The sequence below is a fragment of the Jaculus jaculus genome, chromosome 7 (assembly GCF_020740685.1).
Source record: "Jaculus jaculus isolate mJacJac1 chromosome 7, mJacJac1.mat.Y.cur, whole genome shotgun sequence".
Lineage (NCBI taxonomy): Eukaryota > Metazoa > Chordata > Mammalia > Rodentia > Dipodidae > Jaculus > Jaculus jaculus.
The window spans coordinates 42,043,826-42,066,293 of NC_059108.1; the positions used below are offsets into that span (position 1 = coordinate 42,043,826).

At 44.8% G+C, this 22,468-nt stretch overlaps 1 protein-coding gene across 1 annotated transcript in view; it reads left to right on the forward strand.

The window, feature by feature from the left end:
• Window positions 1-15,164: 15,164 nt before the first annotated feature.
• LOC101606972 (prolyl endopeptidase) overlaps window positions 15,165-22,468 on the forward strand; it is a 118,144-nt gene continuing 110,840 nt past the window's right edge. The window contains exons 1-2 of the mRNA XM_045155234.1: window positions 15,165-15,272; window positions 22,082-22,156. Of these exons, the coding sequence (XP_045011169.1) occupies window positions 15,228-15,272; window positions 22,082-22,156 (120 nt within the window). The 5' untranslated portion in view covers window positions 15,165-15,227. The remainder of the gene's footprint in view (window positions 15,273-22,081; window positions 22,157-22,468) is intronic.

A 22,468-nucleotide genomic window follows, 5' to 3' on the forward strand; every position in this document is an offset into this window, starting at 1 on the left:
AGGTCCCACGTTATCCAGATGCACAAGGGGGCACAAGCATCTGGAGTTCGTTTGCAGAGGCTGGAAGCCCTGGCGTGCCCATTCTCTCTCTCTCCCTCTATCTGTCTTTCTCTCTGTGTCTGTTGCTCTCAAATAAATAAATAAATTTTTTTTTTTAAAAAAAGAACACCCCCAATTCTAAGGGCCACTGCCCAGCCCCCCCCCATTTAAAATCCAATGGATACTGGGGGACCCTATATGGGTTGAGCAGTGGCCTCTCCCTTCTTCTAAGTTACACCAACTCCACATATTTATTGATCAACAATTGGAGGCCGGACATATCTGTCCCTCCACTAGTCCCTGGAACTCTCCTGTCTTTGTCATAAAAAAGCCTAATGGGTCCTGGAGATTTTTAAAGGATTTAAGAAAGATCAATGAACGCATGATCCCCTTTGGAACCCCCCAGAGGGGACTCCCATGGATCCCAGCTATTCCCAATATATACCATATTACTATCATTGACATTAAGATTGCTTTTTCTCTATCCCTCTCCATCCAGGAGACATGGAAAAATTTGCATTCTCTGTACCCACTATTAATTTTCGTGGCCCAGATAGGAGATTTGAATGGACTGTCTTACCTCAGGGCATGGCTAACAGCCCACCCATTTGTCAATATTACCTGTCATCCATTTTCTCTTTTCTTATCAATCTTCCCAATACCCTGTTTTATATCTACATGGATGATGTTATTCTTGGGGGCCTAGATTCCTCCACACTCCAAGACCTTACCCACCAATGTCTAACTATCCTTCATACTCACAGCTTTAAAGTAGCTCCTGAGAAAGTTCAAACTGTGCCTCCCTTTAAGATCTTGGGCTCAACCCTTACCCTAGATACAGTTTCACCTGTTAAACCACAACTTTATATTCAGGATTCTTACACCTTGCCTCAACTCCAGAAGCTCTTGGGAGAAATTAACTGTATGAGGCTTTGGATACCCTTAACTACTAAAGAGCTGTCCCCTTTGTTTGACCTCCTAAAGGACCTTAACTTCTCCTCTCAGGTAATTTTGTCCCCTTGTCATCAACAAATTTTTCATAAGGTACAACAGGCTATAAATACTGTGACCTTAAAGAGGTTCAATCCTAATTTGCCCATCTACCTCTACATATTCCCTGGGGAAACATTATGCACTGCACTGTTGGCCCAGGAAGGTGAGCCCATCCAATGGATCCACCTCTCAGTCGGTGGGATCCCCAGAGTTTATTCTATAACCAACCAGGTTGCTGATTGCATTATCAAAGGCAGAGACACCTCTCCCCGGTTGCTTGGCACAGAACCTCACCTTATTGTCACTCCCTTTAAGATAACTGATTTCACCTGGCTTCAGAGAAATACTAACAGAGTTGCTATGGATCTCGAGGGATTTCTAGGTAAAATTGGTTGCCATTATGGCCCCCACAAATGGATGAATTCTTTCTCCAGGTTAGAATGGAAGCCCCCCAGGCTTTTATTCCTGTCTCAACCTAACCCTGACTTTCTTACCGTGTTTACCGATGGAGGGCACCTGGGGGCTTCCCTAGTCATTTACCCTCCCTGAAAACAGAAAAAAGAGCCTATCCCCATAAAGTCAGTCTCCCGTGAGGTTAAGGGGTCAGCACAATTCAAAGAACTATTTGCTGTCATTCTAGCTTTGGACACTATTCAAGAACCATTTAACTTATTTTCTGACAGCCTTTATGTTGTTAACTTATTACCCAACCTGGTTGAGGCCCATATTAGACTGGACTCCAACCCTATATCTCCTTTGATGATTCAAGCTCGTTCCCTACTCAAACAAAGAATCAATCCCATTTTTCTTCAACATCTCAGGGGGGATCAAAACTTACCAGGATTTCTCTCTCAAGGAAACAATTTGGCTGATAAAATGGCTTCTATGCCTCAATGTAATACTATTACAGAAGCTACATGCTTCCACTTATTGACCCATGTCAACTGGAGAGGTCTCAAGCACAGGTTTCCACAGGTACCAGTCAAGAATCTTAAAAAAATTGTCCGGATTTGTAAGTCCTATCAGCCTTTCCTCCAAGTACCCCTCCTTCAAAATAGAGGAAATAATCCTCGAGGGCTCCGCCCTAATCATCTTTGGAAAATTGATGTCACACACTATTCTCCATTTGGAAAACTTAAATATATCTTTCTTTCAGTCGATACCTTCTCCCGTGCCTGCTGGGCATCGGCACATGCCAGGGAAAAATCTAAACATGCCATTAGTCATATGCTTCAATGTTTTGCCACTCTTGGGCTGCCTGATGAAATTAAAATAGATAATGGCCCCTGCTTCATAAGTAAGGCGTTTACAGACTTTCTCCAGACCTGGAAAATCTCACATTCCACAGGCATCCCATACAACCCCCAGGGCCAAGCTATAGTTAAAAGATAAAATCAGACTCACAAGTCTCAATTACAAAAACAAAAGGGGGAATCCTTACCCCCACATGACCAACTAAAAAAGGCATTATTTACCCTAAACATTTTAAACTTTTCTAAAGAAAATAAACAGTTATCCCCTTTTCAAAAACATTGGTCCTCATCTGTTACCTATAGTTCTATCTGGGTAAGATGGAGGGACCCATTGACTGGGGCCTGGAGAGGGCCTGATTCGTTCCTCACAGCAGGGAGAGGGTTTGGATGTGTCTTCCCTCAAGATGAAAAAAGACCCATTTGGGTACCAGTGAGAGACCTAAAATATTTGTCCCAACAAGGGAACACTGACAATCACTTCTCTAGGGAGTGTCCCGCCCCTGAGGACTGTTCCTAAAATGGTCCTTTACCCTGCTAAATTGAATAACTCCTTCCCTTGCGGAGGATTGCTGGCTTTGCCTCCAATCTGGGCCTCTCCGGCTATTTGCAGTACAGTTGTCCATACGACCTTAAAAAACTGCTCAGCCACCTTCCCTGTCCAGCTTTTCCCAATGTTTCCTCTGGGCATTTGGGCCCTGCCTTCCCCTAATAATTCTGGTATAGATGCGGGATACATTCATCCTTCCTTCACAACTGAGCCCAGTGCTCAACGCTGCCCGCCTTCTAAAATGACTTATGTTTGCGGAGGCGGGATGGCCTATGACTTTCTGCCCATCAATTGGACGGGCCTTTATATCCCAGCCACCTTAATCCCAGATGTAGATATCATTTCTGGAAGCTAGATTCCCTGGCTGAGGTAGTCCTACAAAACAGGAGAGGACTAGACCTACTAATGGCCGAAAAAGGAGGAGTATGTTTGTTTCTACAGGGAAAATGCCACTTTAACGCCAATAAATCAGGAATCATCCAGGACAAGATTAAGAAGCTCCGGGAAGACTTGGAGAGGAGGCGATGGGACCCCCAGGACAACCTGCTGCGGACGGGCTTACATGACTTCTTACCCTACCTCCTCCCTCTACCTGGACCTCTACCCTTCCTTCTCCTTCCCCTACTCCTTATCCTCACTATCGGGCCTTGTGTAATTAACAAAATTACACAATTTATTCACCAGCGGCTGGAGACAATAAAACTTCATCAGGCCAAAATACATTATCACAGGCTGGCAACTCAGGAATTAAGTTCCTCAGATGACCCACTGCCATCTCCCTCTGCCCTCCATGTGACCAATGATGGATAAGATCCCCAGAGGGGGACAACCTAAGACAGGGGCCATGGTGACTAATGCTCTTACAAAAACAAAAGGGGGAAATGTTGGGCCTTGAGAGGCCCGGGCGTGAGGCCTAGTGGAACTTCCTGAGCCTAGCTGCCTCCGCCCAGCTATGACTCAGCAGGGGGCCAAAAGGCCTCTGGCCTGCCACTTCCGCACAGGAACTGAGAGTCCCCCGCTCATGCGCACTTACAACCAATCATCTCAAAGGTCCCGGTATGCTATTGGCCCTTACATCTCACCCCACCCTAAAGTCTCCGCCTTCGTTCTCAACATTATATAAACACCCGCCTGTAACAATAAAGTGAGTTCCTGCTTCGAAAGGACTCCCGACTCAGTGTGGTTTTTCTCTGGTGGCCAGGAGAGGTTTCTGGGTCTTCCTACGCTCATCATCCCCTCAACCCCTAGGGAGGAACCAGCAGGCCTGGTCCTTCCCTCGGCACTACCTGAGCGGGAAGAAGCCCAACAGTGCTGGGCATGGTGACACACACCTTTAATCGCAGCCTTTGGAAGGCTGAGGTGAAAGGATCACTGTGAGTTTGAGGCCAGCTTGAGACTAATTCCAGGTCAGCCTGGGCTACAGCAAGACTCTACCTCAAAAAAAAAGAAAAATTCTACCTGCCAGACATGGTGTGTACATGTTTAATCCCACCACTCAGGAGGCAGAGGTAGGAGTATCCTCATGAGTTCAAGGCTACTCTGAATCTACATAGTGAATTCCAGGTCTTCCTGGGCTAGAGCAAGACCCTACCTCAAAAAAAAAAAAAAAAAAAAAAGGTTGGAGAGATGACTTATTGTTTAAGGTGCTTGCCTGCAATGCCTAAGGACCCAGGTTTGGCTCCCCAGAACTCACATAAGCCAGATGCACAAGGTGACACATGCACACATGATTGCACATGCACACAAGATGGTGCATTCATCTGGAGTTCACCTGCAGTGGCTAGAGGTTCTGGTGCCCTAATTCTCTCCCTCTGTCTCTGACATAAATAACTTTTAAAGCAAAAACAAAAAAATATTCTATGCTATGCTCCCAGCCCTAAAAAAAAAAAAAAAGAAACTCCTATTTTCTTTTCCTCTTTCTTATTTGCTTGGTTTGACATGAGGTCTTACTACATATTCCAGACTAGTCTGGATGCCCTCCTCCTGCGTCAGCCTCTCAAGTGCTGGGATTATGTATGCAAGTCACCATGCTTGGCCTCAGTATCTGAAACTTTTGAGCATCACGTCTTGATGTATGCACCAGTTTTGACTTTTTGATCATAGATGCTCAATCTGCTTTACAAACTGTAAGAAATGCTTCCAGAAAGTTGAGAGGCAGGCCCCTTCTGTCTATGCAGAGCAAGGGGGCTTCAATTCCCTTCCTTATGCTACACAACATTCAGTTTTCCTCGATTCCCTTCCTTGTGCCATACAACATTCAGTTTTAATCCCTCAAATTCTCCAGCTATGGAAGGGGCTAGGCTGGTTCCTCTGCCTGCCAGTCTACCCAGACCTCTGTTACCACAGAGTGTTCCCTGTTCACTCAGTCTCATTGCCTGTCCTCTTGACCAGAGAATGTAATAGTAGCCTTTCAGGTCTGTTCATTAATTTTACAATGGGTTAAAGTTTTGTTATTACTGTTTGTGTGTGTGTGTCAACAATAGGGTCTCCTTAGTCTCTCTGCACCTCGTTCTTTGAGACAGGGTCTCTCCCTCAATCTAGACTTCACCCATTCAGCTAGTCCACATCTGGTGTTTTATGTGTGAGCTGGGGACCTGAACTGAGAGCCTCATGATTACATGGCAATCATTTTACCCACTCTAGAACTTTCCCTCAGGACCAGAGCCTTGGTGATGATCTCCAATATGCCTGAGCTAGCCAAGGAGGCAGCTTAAAGCAAAAATAATCCAAAGTCACCGGGCGTGGTGGTACACGCCTTTAATCCCAGCACTTGGGAGGCAGAGGTAGGAGGATCCCCAAGAGTTCAAGGCCACCCTGAGACTACATAGTGAATTCCACATCAGCCTGAGCTACTATGAGACCCTACCTCAGAAAAAAAAAATTTTTTTAAGCAGTCAAGTTATTCAATATATTCTTTATGGTGACCTTTTTGCATGAAATGTTTAATAATTTTTTACCATTCCCATAGATAAGCAAGTTATTCATTTGCTTAAATATTTTTAAATTGTGTTTTCAAAATTTTTAATTTTTTATGATTTCTTTAAATTTATTTGAGAGAAGAGTAAGAAAGACAGACAAGAAAAAAAAAAAAAAGTGAATCTGGGCATACCAGGACCTTCTGCCACTGCAAAACAATTCTAGACACACACACTACTTTGTGTATCTGCCTTTATGTGGATACTGGGGAATTGAACCTGAGGTCTTCAGACTTTCAGGGTTGGCAAGACAGTGAATGCTTTTAACCACTGAGCCATCTCTCCAGCTTTAAATTTTAGTTTTAATTCTCAGGGTCATATTTTAACTATGTGATCAAGTAGACATGCTCTTCTTCCCCAACAAGTAAATATCTGGTTTTACTTTGTTGAATACTCTTTCCACTGCCCACTAACTTGTAATAGTGCCACAGCCATATACCAAAGCTTCCTACATTTTTACAGTTGTTTTAGGTTATTCAATTCTATTCTATTGGTCTATCTTTCTATTCCAATGTCTCATTTACCATACCATCTTAACTCTTATAGCTTTGTGTCAATTTCAGGGACTTCACCCTTTCTCAGAAGTGTCTTTATAACTCATAGTCTTTTATTTTTATGTATGAATTATAGACTGCTGGTTAGATTCCACTAAAAATTAAACCAATTAAAGTGTTAGAATTTTAGCTGTGGTTACATTGTATCTATAATTCATTGCCAAGGCTCTTGGTTTTTCTCCAGAACTGGATGGAAAGACCCTACTGCTGAAGACTCCATATGCTTGAGCTGCAGGTCACTGAGAAGTCAAGCTGGAGCTGAGCTGGAAGCCTCCTCCCTGTTGACTGGCTGTCAGGAGGCTTAAAAGACCTATGCAGCCTGCTAGGGGAGAAAAGCCAATAACAGTGTTAACCAGCAGTGGACCCTACAGGCTTTCCAGCTGGCCAGCCAGGCCAAATGTACCAACTAGTACAATGCTAACATGTCTGCTATGGGGAAAACCAATTGCTCTCTGATTGGACTTGAGGCCTGCTCCACAGGAAAGAATTAATGCCTGGTACTGGAAACCTAATGAAAAACCTATTGCTTGGGAGGTCATAAACCCTGGGTGGAGGGGGAACAATTACTGCTATTGTCTGGTAAAGTGGATATAATATGCCCACCAAACTGCTCACTAAATCCTTATATTTATGCCCATATATTAATGCTACTCTTCACTTTTGGTTAGAGAAGCTTCTTTGTTCAGATGGTGGTGACAACTGGGGTGACTCAAAACTCAAAAAGTGCTGAGAAGTGAAGTGGAGTGTTCAGCACTAATGAGGCGTCTCTGTCAAACCCTCCATGGCTCAAGGACCATTGGAAGAAGTGACAGAAAGAATGTAAGAGCCAAAGGAAGGGGAGGAGTACTTATAATACCGTCTGTTTTTCAGACGTGAAGTGGCCTTGGTATTCATGACCTCACCATGACTGTTGATAACCTACACATGAGCTGCATAATAGGAGGAACATATGATGATGACATCAAAATAAAAGAGAGACTTCTTGGAAAGAAGAAGGGATTCAGTTGAGAGGAGATTTGTGAGGGAGAAAAGGGAGGGCGGTAGAGGGGATTATGATCATGGTATGTATATTTATCTTTATTTATGGAAGTTGTCAAAAAAGAAAATATAAAAAGAATAAACTGTTTTTTATTTCCATGTTATTAATTTCTGCCCTTATCTTAGTTATTTATTTGCATCTAATGATTTCAAACTAGGCATGTTCTTATTTTTCCAATGCCCTATGGTATGTTGTTAAATTATCTGAGATAGCTCTAATCTTTTCTTAATGTTGGCGTTTGTAGCTCTAAACTCCCTTTTTAGGACAGCTTTCATTGCATCCCATAGATCTTGGTGTGCTGAACTTTTATTTTCATGTGATTCTAGGAAAAATTTCATTTCTCTCTTGATTTCTTCAATGATCTATTCACCATCTAAGAGTGTATTGTTAATTTTCCATGAATTTGTTTTGTTTTTGTTTTTATTTTTGTTTATTTATTTGACAGCAACAGACAGAGAAAGAGTCAGATAGAGAGAAATAGAGAGAATGGATGCATCAGGGCCTCCAGTCATTGCAAACAAACTCCAGATGTGTGCACCCCTTGTGCATATGGCTAACGTGGGTCCTGGGGAAACGAACCTCCAACCAAGGTCTTTAGGCTTCACAGGCAAGCACTTAACCGCTAAACCATCTCTCCAGTCCTGAATTTGTATCTGTAGTTTTTCTTGCTATTGAATTTTAGTGGTTAGATAGAATACGTTATTTCCATTTCCCTTATTTTTTGTAAGATTTGCTTTATGTCCTATTATATGATCTATATGATTTTAGAGAAAGTTCCACAGGCTGCTGAAAATAATGTGTATTCTGCAGTGTTTGGATGAAATGTTCTGTAAATGTCTATTGGATCCACTTGACTTATGATTTCACTTTAACTCTGATGTTTCTCTGTTTATTTTTTGTCAAGATGACTGTCTATTGATAAGAGTGGGGTACTAAATTTACCCTTTTAAAAATATGTTATTTCCTTATTTATGAGAAAGGGAGAGAGAAAATGGGCACACCAGGGCCTCTAGCCACTGCAAACAAACCAAATGCATGCACCATCTTGTGCATCTGACTTAATGTGGGTTCTGGAGGATTGAACCTGGGTCCTTTGGCTTTACAGGCAAGCGCCTTAACTGCTAAGCCATTTCTCTAGTCCTACCCACTTTTTGTTTTGTTTTTTTCTTGCTGTAGCCCAGGCTGACCTGGAATTCACTATGTAGTCTCAAGGTGGCCTCAAACTCACAGTGATCTTCCTACCTTTGCCTCCCAAGTTATTAAAGATGTGCACCACGATGCCTTGCTTGAATTTACTCATTCTTATTGTGTTGGAATTAATCTGTGTCTTTGCATCTCATAGTGTTTGTTTTATATAATTGGGAACACTTCTTCACTGCTCATCAGAATTGAACAGTAAGACCCATCTGCTGAAGACTCCACACCCTCTGGTTGCAGGATGTAGGGAAATAACTAGAAACCTCCTCCCTACCTGCTAGCTCTTGTAGTGCTAGAAGGTGCTTTGGCAAGCTGCTGGGGGAGAAAAGTCATCAATGGCTTTATCCAGCTATGTACCCTGTGACCTACAATAATGGCCTTCCAGGTAAGAGGTACTCACTAGTGCCACAGTGGCATTACTTCTCTCAGAGTAACCAGCTGCTTTCTAGATTTGAGACCTGCTGCCCAAGAAGAAATTCATTCCTGATGCTGTAAGCCAGGTCAAAGCTGGGGAGGTCATAGGCCATAGAGAGGAAACTACTACTGTTGTTTGGGTAAACATATGTGTTAAATTGCCTTCCAAATATTTATGTTTATACTCATACATTGGTGCTGCTGTCAGCAAAACTTGTTTACAATTGGCTACAGTTAATGTGGAGTCTCATAACTGGTCAAGTGCTGAAAATAAGTGACTAAGGTCCCAGCCCTAGTTGAGACATCTGTATCATCTCCCTCAAGGCTCAGGGAGCTTGGTGTTAAGTGGGAGTAGAAAGAATGTAAGTACTGAAGGGTGGGGAGGAAGGGAACTCACAGCAGCTGTTACCTGCTCAAAACCTGTAAAAGGTAAGGCCAGTTACCATTACATCATGGATAGAGAAGAGGCTTTTTGGTCTTCATCCCTCCTTGTGGAGCTACTGGTATTCAATGGTTGCTCTGGGTGGGGGAGTTATTCTCTTCAATGATGTATCCGCTAATATGTGAGGGAAGAGAAGGTCAGTGGTGGATGAAAGTGGTATGGTTATAAGGGGGTCTATATTATCAAACATTTACATATACATAGATATGTATATATTTATGTATATGAAATTGTCAAAGAACAAATTAAAACAACAACAAAAATAAATAAATTGTCTATACCCATTTCAGTGCATATATGGTAAAAATTATAATGTCCTCTATTATCTCTTTTAACTAATTTTGGTTTGAAGTCTATGTTGTTCAATATTAGGACAGTGTCATCTGCTTGCTTCCTAGTTCTGTTTGCTTGAAGTACATGTGTCCATAGTTTGTAACCTAAGGTTGTATTTGTCTTTGATGATGAGGTGCATTTCTTGAAGGCAACCAATAGAAAGAGCTTACTTTTCATCCAATCTACTAATTGAGATTATTTAATATTTATATTTAATATTTATAAACAGTCATAATTATTATTAGTCCCTTTTAATTTTGTAGTATTTAGTAGTTTCCCATTCTTCATTTGTATAATTACTATTCTAGCATAGTTTATTCTTTCCATATTCATGCCTATGTTTGTGTTTCTTTTCAGTCTGAAGGGTTCTTTCAAGTATCTTTTGTTGTCTTACTGGTCATGATTTCCATGGCCTGCTTTTGTCACAGAAAGCTCTTTTGTTTATTTCTCATTCAATTGTAACAAATAGTTTTGCTGGGTATAGTAGTCTGGCTTAGCAATCATTAATTTCATAACTTGAAACATTATTTCAAGCCCTCCTTTTTTAAAAATTTTCTGTTGAGAAATCTGCTATTCTGAGAGACCTGCCTTTATATATGAGTTTGTATTTCTCTTATATAGATTTCAACATACTTTCTTTGTTTTTGATATTTAATGCATTTCTGTGAAATGGTGTAGGGTCTTGTCTGTGTAGTGTTCTTCTAAATGTCTCCTGCACCCTAGATTTGGGAAATTATTTTTGTCAATGTTTTCTATGCCTTTTGTCTGGATTCATTTTCCTTCTTTTTTCCTAAATTCATAGATTTTTGTCTTTTCAGTGTTCCATGAATCTCAAATGCTCTGTTTCTCTTTGTCATTTTCTGAGTGTTTCAATTCCTATATCTTCAGCCTTGGTCTTCTTCCTCCCCTTCATCCATTCTGTTGGTGAAGCCACACATGGAGCTTTTGATTTGACTTACTGAGTTTTCCATTTCTAGTGCTTGAATTTGGTTTTACCTCAGTCTTTCCTTTTCTTAAATTCTACTTCCAGATCTTCCATTGACTTGTTTCGCTCAGATGTCTGGGCTCTGTTAGTACTCAGTCAGGGGTTCATTTGTGCCTTCTTTAATTTGTCTAGGTAGAGAAGAAAATTGTCATATACTTCAAACAGACAAAATGTAATAGAAAAAATGTGTTATACAAGCAGAATGGCCCAGAAGATTAACAGCAACAAAACAATAGCAACAGACAGAGGTTAGAAGCCACGCTTAGCCCCTGGTGCAGAAGGAAAAGGCTCCTGGCGTCTTGCAGACCATGGCAGCTCTGCTGCTCTCATGACTACTGCGGCTATGTTGGAAGTCCAAGCCTAGGATCTCCTTGACTGCACAGTCCTGGGCATTCTGTCAGTTCCTTTGAAACTGCTGAAGTTGCTGAAGGTGTTTCTGGAGCCCAGGGTCTCTCCCCACCCCAGTGCTGCTACTGCTTCAGATTTCAGCGATTTTCACGTTGCCACAACAGAAGCAAAAGAAAGACATTTCTGTCTTCCTCCTTTCTCTAATTTCTATTTCATTCCTTTATAGAACTTGGCCAGAAGCAAGATGACAAAGGAGTTTAGGCTTTTTTGTTTTGTGTTTTGAGGTAGGGTTTTGCTTTAGCCCAAGCTGACCTGGAATTCACTGTGCAGTCTCAGGCTGGCCTCAAACTCACAGTGATCCTCCTACCACCACCTCCTGAATGTTGGGATTAAAGGCATGCGTGACCACGCCAGGCTGTCAAGGGAGTTTAGGAAAGGTACTTTCCACGCATGTAGATGCTGCTAGTACAGAGGCCAGCAAGAAAGTGAATGAAAGCAGATCAAAAGCCAGCATGGGCCTTTCGCTTCAGTGGAGTTAAATCCTGGGTGATCCAGTCCTTGAAGATAAAATGACACTTCTGAATTCATATCTGGTACTAAAAACCAAATCAAAAGCCTATGGCTGGGAGGTCATAAGCCCTAGGGGGAAACTTATACTGTTGTCTGGCTAAATGGCTATATAATGCTTACCAAACTGCCTGATAAGTACTATGTTTATGCCCATATATTAATGCTATTCTTTCTTTTGGTTAGAGAAGCTCTTTTCAGATGGTGGTGACTACTGTAGAGACTCAAAACTCACCAAAGGTTTGGAGATGGCTTAGCAGTTAAACCATTTACCTGCGAAGCCAAAGGACCCATATTTGCTCTCTCTCCAGATCCAACGTAAGCCAGATACACAAAGGTGAGGCAAGCACAAGGTTGCACATGCCCACTAGGTAGCACAAGCATATGGAGTTCGATTTCAGTGGCTGAGGCCTTGGGATGCCAATTCTCTCTCTCCCCCTCCCCATCTCTCACTAAAAAAAAACAAAACCTCACCAAAATGCTAAGAAGTGATTTTGCTTTGGAGTGTTCAGCACTAAATGAGACATCTCTATCACTTCCTCCAGAACTCAAGGATATCTGTGGAAGAGGTGGCAGAAAGAATATAAGAACTAGAGGAAGTTGAGGAGTGCTTGCAGTACTGTCTTCCAGACACAAAGTGGCTTTGATATTCATGACCCCACAGTGGCTGCCACTACTTACATAAGAACTGCATGTCAGGAGGGAAAAAATGATGACAACAAAATAGAACAGAGGCTAGTTGGAAAGAAGGGATTTAGTCGGGGTGGGCACAGGGAAGGAGAGACAAAGTAAGGTGGTGGGAGGAGCTTATGATCATATCATTATATGTATGGAGGTTGTCAATAAAAAGTTGAAAATAGGGCTGGAGAGGTGGTTCAGGGATTAAGGTGTTTGCCTGCAAAGCCTAAGTACCCAAGTTCGATTCCCCAGTACCAGCCTAAGCCAGATGTACAAGGTGGCACATGCTTCTGGAGTTTGTTTGCAGTGGCTAATGGCCCTGAAGTGCTCATTCTCTCTCTCAAATAAATACATAAAAATAAAATGTTTTTTTTAAAAAGTTTAAAGTATACTTCTTCCTCCAGGTAAATACAGCCAGGGCCTATGGGCAGTGAAAGTTATGACAGACTTAAGACCCCACTGCCCTCTTAGCTGAGTGTCAGGCCCGGACATTTACAGATCACAGGCATGTGGGGGGAGGAGTGCTTTGAGAAGCAGCTTGGCTGGGGCTGACCAGTGAAGGAGCACAGAATGACCGCTGTCCTGTCTCCAACCGGGTGACACTTAGCTGAATGGGTAACAAAGTTTTGGGTGGTACCACAGTGGAGAGGCTGGGGGTCTCTCTACTCTGTGCCCATGTTTATTCTGCAGACAGCACTTCTTTTTTTAAAAAAATTAAAAGATATTTAACTTATTTATTTGCATGCAGAAAGAGTCAGAGATAAGATGAGGAGAGAAGAGGGAATGAATATGCACATGTCAGGGCCTCCAGCTACTGAGAATAAACACCATAGGTATGCGCCACTTTGTGCATCTAGCTTTATGTGGGTACTGGGAATTGAACCAGCTCCTTAGGCTTTGCAGGCAAGTGCCTTAACCGTTGAGCCATCTCTCCAGCCTGAGACAGCACTTCTGTTTCCAAAACAGCTCTAATACTTCCTTTCTCTTCCTATTCTATGGACACGATTGACTTTGTGGTCAACTGAGAAATGTGACTGTTGGCTCTCGCTTAGCTGTGGATGGTTGACAAACTTGAAGACTGCTGGATTTCTTTCCCTGCATCTGTGAAGTGGGCTCTGTGATTAGGATAAAGGAGTAGATAGAGCCTGGCAGAATAGGAAGTATCCAGTGTGAGGGAAATAGGTGTTCTTTTCCTTTCCTCTGCACCTCACTGCAAGGGTGGCAGGATACTGCTGGTGACCTATGGCCTCTGTGCCCCGCATACTTTTAGCTTTCAGGGCCCAGAGTAGCTGGGCACCTATTGATTGGCTGACCGGAAGGGAATGGATGCATGTGATGTGTCTGAGGCTGAATCTTGCTTTTGGGAGCCACAGTCCTCTAACGTTCTATCATCTCAGGTCCTGCAAACTGAAATTGTCCTTGATAAAGGGTGCCCAAGACAGTCAATGTGGTTAAGGGTGATTGTTGGCATCAGAGAGACTGAATCCTGGCTATACTTTGGACTTTTTTCTTACTCCTAGTTTTACTTCAGCTGTCAAACTGGGATAATCTTAGCTTTCATCTCAGAAAGTTTAAATGTCCTGGTTCTTAAAACCACTCAGCAGGCATTGACTCTTGTTACTGGGCCGTGCCCCTAAGATATTTTTTCGCCTATTTATTTGTTTAGAGAGACAGATGGGGAAAGTGAGGGTGAGCACAACAGGGCCTTACTTGAATACTGGGGAACAGAACCCAGGCCATCAGGTTTTGCAAGCAAGCGCCTTTAACAGCTGAACCATCTCTCCAGCCCCCTGAGATGTTCTTCAAGAAGCTCCTACAAATGGCAGGAATTCCAGTGCCCAGCAGTCCGTGGTCAGGGTGCTGACTGGGTTCAAGAATGCTAGTTTGCAGCACGCTAGGCCTGTGTGCTTGCACCGTTCAGTACCAACAGAGTGAGTTCTCCCAGAACGGGGGCATTTTCACATGGCCCACCAGACACAGAATATGCTTATCATGCGTCCTTTCAAGTAACACTTTACTGAGGGCGAGGCATGGAATTGGCACCATAACACAAAAGAAATAGAGGACAAAAGTGTAAACCCACAGTCAGGGAGAGAAGGGCTTTCTGGCCACACCCATGCGGCCACCCTCCTCTCGGGGCTTGTAATACAGAAGCCAGAAATAGGGAACACACTAGGCACGCAGTAGTTCTGAAGATCTGGGCATCAGAGCTGTCCTTGAGGGTACTCAAGAGGCGGAGGGGAGGGGGGGGGTGCACTAAGCAAGGCCGGAACACACACCAGCCCAAAGATGAAGGAGCGCAGCTATTCCTACATTTTCATGGTTTGAGCTTAGGCAGTTACGAGCAGTGGGTAGGAGGCAGCGGGATGGGTAAAGGACCCTGGGATGAGCGAGGTCTTCGGTGGCCCCACCCTTGCTCCTTCTCCACCCGCACGTCCACCGGCGCCGCTGGAGCGGGAGGGGGTGGGGGGAGGCGCGCTTCCCCCGCGGACCCCTGGAGCCCGAGGCGCTTGCAGGACCCGGCGGCGGCGCGCGGGCGGCGGGCGGCGGGCGGCGGGCGGCGGGCGGCGGGGCGGGCGCGGAGGCTGGGGGCGCGGGCCGCGGCGCTCCTGCAGAGGGAGCTGTGCGTCCGCGCGGCGCCCGCTCGCCGCCGCCGCGGCTCCCTCTTGCGGCCGCTCGGGCCCGCCCGCCCGCGGGGAGGGGCTCCGGGGCTCGCCGGCCGCGTCTTCCTGCCTGGCGCCGCGCCGCACGCCGCCCCTCGCCGCCCTCAGCCTGCTCGTGCGCGCCGGGTCCCAGAGCCGCCCGCGCCCGGCACCCGCCCGCCCGCGTCCTCTGCTCTCGCCCCGGCCCCGCCGGCCCGGCCATGCTGTCCTTCCAGTACCCCGACGTGTTCCGCGACGAGTCCGCCGTGAGTGCCCGCCCCGCCCCGCCCCGCCCGGCCCCGGGTCCCCCGCTCTGCGACCCCGCGGCCGCGCCTAGCCCGCAGCCCGGCTTCCCCTGGGCCCCGCGTCCCTGCCTCCGCCTCGGCCTTTGTTTGAAGCCGGGACCCGGCCGGGGTGGAGGGTCCGCGGGGCTCCTCCCCGGCGCGGGGCCGGGCGTCCGCACACCCGTGGGGGTCAAGGGCACGCGCCGCCCCGGGGACCTCTGGCGCGCCGAGGGGCAGCGGAGAGCCCAGGTGTCACTGCTTTGGGGCTGCAGAGGCGTGTGGTTTAAATATGGTGGTAGGAGAGAGGGTCCGTGTGCGTGTGCGTGTGCGCGTGTGTGGTGTTGGTGTGAAATGATGTGAGATTTAAAAACAAAAGCAAACTTTAAAAGAACTTGGAATTCCGAGGCCCTTGGAGTTGAAGCTCATTCATTCATCCCGCTGGGCGGAGTGGCCGGGAAGGACCCGGGAGCGGTGCTCAGGCCTATCCAAGTTTGCTGAAGAAAAGGAGTTGAGCCAAAGATGTGTGGGTGGTGGTGGTGGCCTTTTTTATGTTAAGTTTTGTTCAGTGGGAGTTAACCACCTAAACTGCTGGTGAACCCCAGCTAGCCTCAAAATCAGGGAGTGAAATTCAGGGCAAACACCTTTGTGTCTGCATGTGTGAGAGAGACAGACAGTGTGTGTGTGTGTGTGTGTGTGTGTGTGTGTAGAAAATTGTTAGGCATTTTAAGAGCTGGATGGAATTCAAACACTCAGGTCCTGATCCTTGCACGGGTAGCTAGATTTCTCAGATTACTTGAAATAGAATCATAGTGAAAGTACTTTTGTATAATACAATATTAATTTTATTTCCTGTTTACGTTGGCCTGATTTATTCCGGAAAGAGTACTCTGAAACACATCACACGTTGAGGTAAATAAATAAAGGATGCTGAGATGTTAAAGGACCTCGTGTTGTAAGTGGATGTCCAAGTCCCTCCATTGCTGAGCTTCTTTCACCAGTGGCCATCTGGTAACCATGTTTCACAGTCTGCTAGGCTGCTTGCTTATTAAGTTCACTCTTACAGTCCAAGAAGCTCTCACTGTGCTTGAAAGGGGTTTCCTTTGTGCTTGGGAGTAGAGTGACCCTGGAGAGGAAAGAGAACCCGAGTGCTGGGTCTGGTTTGCTGCCCTTTAGATGGGTGACTTTGGCCAGACTTTTGACAGGCCCCTTTTCTCGTATGTGGACTCTTGCGACTTCCGTGGCCATAGGACTAACTTGGCTATGGAAGAACACAAGTCATTCATTGGCCTATATCGTAACAGCCTAACTCTGCAGTGGGCCAGGTGGGAAGACATGTAACTCTCTTGACTCTGTTTCCTGGGGATTTTTTATTTTACTTATTCATTTGTTTGAGAGAGAAAGAGGGGTGGGGAATGGCCATGCTAGGGCCTCCTGCCATTCTAAATGAACTCCAGACATACATCACTTTGTGCATCTAGCTTTACATAGGTTCTAGGGAATTGAACCCAGGGCCAGCAGGTTTTGCAAGCAAGTGCCTTTAACTGCTGAACTATCTCCCCAACCCCCTGAGACTTTTATAAAGCACTACTATTCTGTAGGTTTGATGAGTTCAGTTTTAGGGTTTTTTGGGGGGAGGAGGGAGGAGTGTTACTTTTTGCTTAATTTTTTTCCCCACTTGGCGTACCAAAACCATGTTGTTTATGTATGTTTCACAGTTTCTGAAAGGATTTTATGAAGACATCTAAAAGATTGCAAACAACTGGAAAGGGTAGATGTACAATTTAATACACTTCAGTTCCTTCTCACCAAAGACCTCATGCTTAGGGGATGTAGCCACGTTCTCCTAGATCCTTCCCTGTGTCTCCCACAGTATTCTGATGCTGGCCTGATAGCCTGCACAGGTAGCATCTTCATGGGGTTCTGATACCAAGCCCTTTGTTTGACATACGCGTATGCATAAGTAATAGGCTGTGATGTGGAGGATGAGTTGGTTCTCAGCAGCACGTGCTGGAGTTTGCTATAGTGCTCTCTCTCTCACTCACTCTTGCTGTCTCACACACACACATTCTTGAGCACTTTTAGTCACGTGCTCAGCAGTCTCCTGCAGAATGTGGGAAGGATGAAACCCTTTCTGTAGGTTTCTGCTTTCTTGGGCAGAAATAAGGAAACGGTGGCCCTTCTTATATAGTACCATTGGCTTTCTCATCATCGTTGCTTTCAGGAACTGTAGTCCTGCCTCAGTGTGTGTGTGGGGGGGATTGGGCCCTGAGAGCGGGCGCTAGTTGAGAAAAGGACACAGGAAAGGAAGGGACTAAGTTCCATCAAGAAGCCATTGGTTAATTGAACCTAGGAGTTGGCCTTTTGAATGGGGGAAAGAGGACATTTATTTGTTTTTGGATATTTTGGATATTTATATGAGACAGGCAGATAAGAGAGAGAGAGAATGGGCATACCAAGGCCTCTAGCCACTGCAAACGAAACTCCAGATTCAAGTGCCACCTTGTGCATCTGGCTTTATGCAGGTACTAGGGAACTGAACTCCAGTCCTTAGGCTTTGCAGGCAGGTGCCTTCTCTCTAGCCTGAAAGAGGACATTTCTGACCCTGATATTGACTTAAGGCCATAGCTATGCAGGCCAGGATTGTTGTGAAACTGCATTTGTCCCCAGGATAGCAGGAAGGCCTGCGACTAGGCCCTCCCTGAATGGGAACCCTTGTTGTGGCTGGGAAGAGGGGCAGAGCAAGGCTCGCTCGCTGTGTTCACTTCATCCTAACGGCTGTGGGCAGGCTGCTGAATAGCTGGAGTGGAGTAGGGCGCTGAATCAAGCCGTACAATGCTTATCCGACTCTTACAGCCACCTGTGGAGGTGAGGATTGGTTTGTAGACTGAAATCACATGGAGAGTTAGGAACTGTGTAACTTGGATTCAAGGGATGTGGCTATGATACCACTCCATTTGGAGGGCTTAGTGTTGTAAAAGAAAATAAAAACAAAACAGAAAAAAAAAACCCAAAAAACTGAAGGGGTAAGTAGACCATGGCAGTAGGAGTGTACTTAGGAATGAACTTCTTATATTGGTTAAAAATGTCTTTTCAATAGCTAGCTTTTGATGACAGCTCCAGGCCTGGGAAGAATGGGCCAGTTCCTTAGAGGTAAAGACCATTTGGAAGGCGGCATGGGATACACTGAATTTCGAATTGGGGTAAAACCGTACATCTACCTGGCTAAGCTCCTCAACTGAGTCCTTAAACAGGATATTAGATTCACAGGCTTGGGATCAGCTATAGGCAGGTTACATTCCTTCCCCTAAGTAACCCTCAGACCTCTGTCAGTTACTATAGTTCTCTCCAGCTTCAGTTTCTTCACCTGGAAAATGAGTTAATCTCACAGTGAGCATCAGATGAGTTTATGTGGATGAAATCCGTGGTGTAATCTTTAACTCCCCGTTATCTCTGTGTAAAAAATGAATCCATTGACCTTTACCCTCATTAACCTCTCTGACCAGCCGTACAGCTTTATCAATGTCTAGTAAATAATCGTCACTTGGGCACACCTGCACTTAGTCATGTTACCTACACACCTAGTTGTATAGGTAACCTGACTTTTAGTTAACTTTTCCCACTTCCTTAGGAAAAAGTTAAGGAACTCCTGAGGCTTTTTTTTTTTATTGAAAACTTCCATAATTGTAAATAATATCCTATGGTAATTGCCTCCCTCCCCCCACTTTCCCCATTGAAACTCTACTCTCCATCATATCCCCCCAATCATTCTCTCTTTTATTTTGATGTCATGATCTTTTCCTCCTATTATAATGGTTTTGTGTAGGTGGTGTCAGGCACTGTGAGCTCATGGATATCCAGGCCATTTTGTGTCCGAAGGAGCATGTTGTAAGGGGCATTACCCTTCCTTGGACTCTCACATTCTTTTGGCCACCTTTTCTGCAATGGACCCTAAGCCTTAGAAGGTATGGTAGAGATATTTCAGTGCTGAGCACTCCTCTGTCACTTCTCAGCACCATGGTGCCTTCTGAGTCATCCCAAGGTCACTGCCATCTGAAAAGAGAAGGTTTTCTAACCAAAAGTGAGAGTAGCATTAATATATGGGTATGAACATTAAGAGAAGTGCTTACTGGGCAGTTTGGTGAGCATAGTATATACATTTAGCCAGACAACAGCAGACATTACACCCCTAGGGCTCATGACTACCCCGTTGTAGGTTTTTAGTATCAGGGATGTATTCCCTCCCAAGGAGCAGGCCTCCAGTCAAATGAGAGGGTGGTTGGTTTCCCCCATAACAGATGTGCCACTGTTGCACCCGTTGGCTCATTTGGCCTGGCTGGCCAAATCTAAGACTTGCAGTTTCCACTGTGGAGTATCTTTACTGGTGATTTTTCTCTCTCTCCCATTGAACTGCATGCAGCATGGCTTTTTCCAGCTTTCTGTCAGCTGGCCTACATGGAGGAGGTTTTCAGCTCATCTCCAACAGGATTTCTCAGTGACCTTGCAGCCCAAGTATGTGGAGTCTTCAGCAGTAGGGTCTTACCATCTATTCCTGGTGGGATCCTCTCCCTGCCCTAATTCCCTTTAGGAAAGGTATCCCATCCCTGGCACTGAAAATTTTCTGGTAACAGTGTATGACTCCCGAGTGTTCCATTGTCCAAAAAAGTGGATTGCCATATGACTTACTTATATCTGAGGATGTTTTTAAAACATATGATCCCTACTTGAGTTTGGCTCATTGATTTGGTCCCAGGCCTGGCTCCGAGATGGCTCTGTGGACTTAGGCCTGCTAGAGCTCCCACAGAGTACTAGGTTGGAAGATCCCTTTACAATTTGAAGTTGTTCTGGGAGCTGGAGAAATAACTCATCTGGTAAAGTGTTTGCATTGTGAGCATAAGAACCTGAGTTTGATCTTCAGTACCTCCTTGAAAAAGTCATGTGAAAGGCACATGCTTGTGATCTATCTAGTATTAGAGAGGTGGAGATAGAGGGATCCCTGGCTTGTTGGCTAGCCAGTCTTAGCCAGTCTAGCCTACTTGGTAAGCTCTAGGCCATCGAGAGACCTGGTGTCAAAATAAAAATGTGGCGTGGCCCGGCATGGTGGTGCATACCTTTAATCACAGCACTTGGGAAGATGAGGTAGGAGGATCACTGTGAGTTTAAGGCCACCCTGAGACTTCATTGTGAATTCTAGGTCAGCCTGGGCTACAGCAAGACCCCACCTTGAAAAAACAAAAAAATAAACAAGTGAAAATGTGCACAGTATTCCTGAGGAATGACACTAGCTGTCCTTTGGCCTCCACATGCCTGCACACAATAACATGCAGATGCATGCATCATTCACACATATACACCAAGTTAAATTTAAAATACCAAGTAGAAATAAATTGGTCTGATTTGTATAATGACAATGAAAAGAAAATTGTTATTGGAAGCCTTTTTTATAACCACACAAGGTATGTAAAACACTTGCAAACAAGAAGAAAAAATAGTTTTCATTCAGTATAGATAATCTGCCAAAATTGAGAGTCGTAAAGGTGGAAAAGTGGGAATTTTATGAAGACTGCAGGAAAGGATTTCATCTGGTTTTATGTCCCTTGCTCTTGTCAGTCAGTTGTATAATGAGAATAGTTCCCCGGTGGTCCACCTCACCAGCTCACTCAGCCAGTTGTGTATTTCCCAGTTCTCTCATCAGATGTGAGGCAGGAAGCATTCTGGGGTGGGCCAGGAGACTGGTCTCGCTTGGAATCCGCTGCTGCTGGAACTTAAGAAACAGCATGCAGGTGCTATTGGCCTTGGGCTTCTGATAACGTGGAGTAAAACGATTAGACAGGTTCATCCACAGCATAGGTCCATACAGGAAGCTTGAAGCAAAATGTTAGGATTACTTAGACTAGATTACAGTAACATGGTTAATGGTTAATGTCGTGGATAAACTGAGCAGTATGAGGTGGAAAGAGTCTATAAGCGCTTTTCATTGGAGTGGTGTCTTCAGGCATAATCACCTGGCAAGAGGTGACATACTGGCCCACTTCTTTTTCCACCTCCTTCTGGTGATCCCTGAGGCCAGGCCCTGTAATTTGCTATCAGAAGCTTTCATCTGAGTACACCAGAGTCTTCCCCGAGCTGGGCTCTGCCAGTGCGGAGCCACTATGTTTCTTTAACTATCTGGGTGGTTTAAGTGGGCGGTACCTTCTTGTAAGTAGTAAAAGAAGGCATTTTGTAAGAGTATAGAAAAGAGAAGAGCTATAGTGTGAACATGTTTTCACTGTGTGTAGGCCAGCTTTTCAAACTGTTAGCAGTTCATATTCATATTAAATACTTGGGTTTTGGTGGTCTGGAATTCAAAGCAATACTGATCATATGTGGTGTTGTAGGGAGCCTTTCTCGTCGTGGGCAGGTTGAGCATGAACAGGAATTTAACACGTGTGTCATGGCTCCTTCTAGATGTGTTCTATTTGCTGCCGGTGGCATTGTGTCCCTTTGTGCTCTGCTCCCACAGCACATTTTGGAGTTTCTTTAGCCTAGCAGCAGGCTTTCATTTGTATTGTACAGTTTCCCATTCTGACCTTTCATCTTCCCTCTCCAGCTAAAACACTCTTTTCACAGAGTGGCTTGACACCTTTGAGAATCTGCCAACTTTGGTTCTTGTGGTAATTTGGGCCCACATGTTGCCAGTGAGCCAATTGGTGTTTTCATTTGGCCCTTTCCCATTTCTCCATCACATACAGAAAATACTACCTTTAATTGGATTTAGGCACTAATTACTCAAGATCTTGTTTTGTCTTTTGCAGGTTCAGGATTATCATGGACATAAAATCTGTGACCCGTATGCTTGGCTTGAAGACCCAGACAGCGAACAAACAAAGGTAACTTTGGTTCATAAGACAAGCCCCATAGCCAGCAGTGAACTCCAGACCCCAGTAACTACATAGTGCAGTCAGTAACTAAAACCCAGTAGATTTTCTTTGCCAAGTCTCTGTTTCTGCCACAGGACAGGCTGTGCATCTATGGCCCCGTCACTTTTTGTCAGATAGTTCATGTGGTAGTTTTAATGTATGTCCCCCATAAATTCCTGTTTATGAAGTCTTTCTGTTGTTGTTGTTGTTTTCCGAAGTAGGATCTTGCTCTAGCTCAGGCTGACCTGGAATTCACTGTGTAGTCTCAGGTGGCCTTGAACT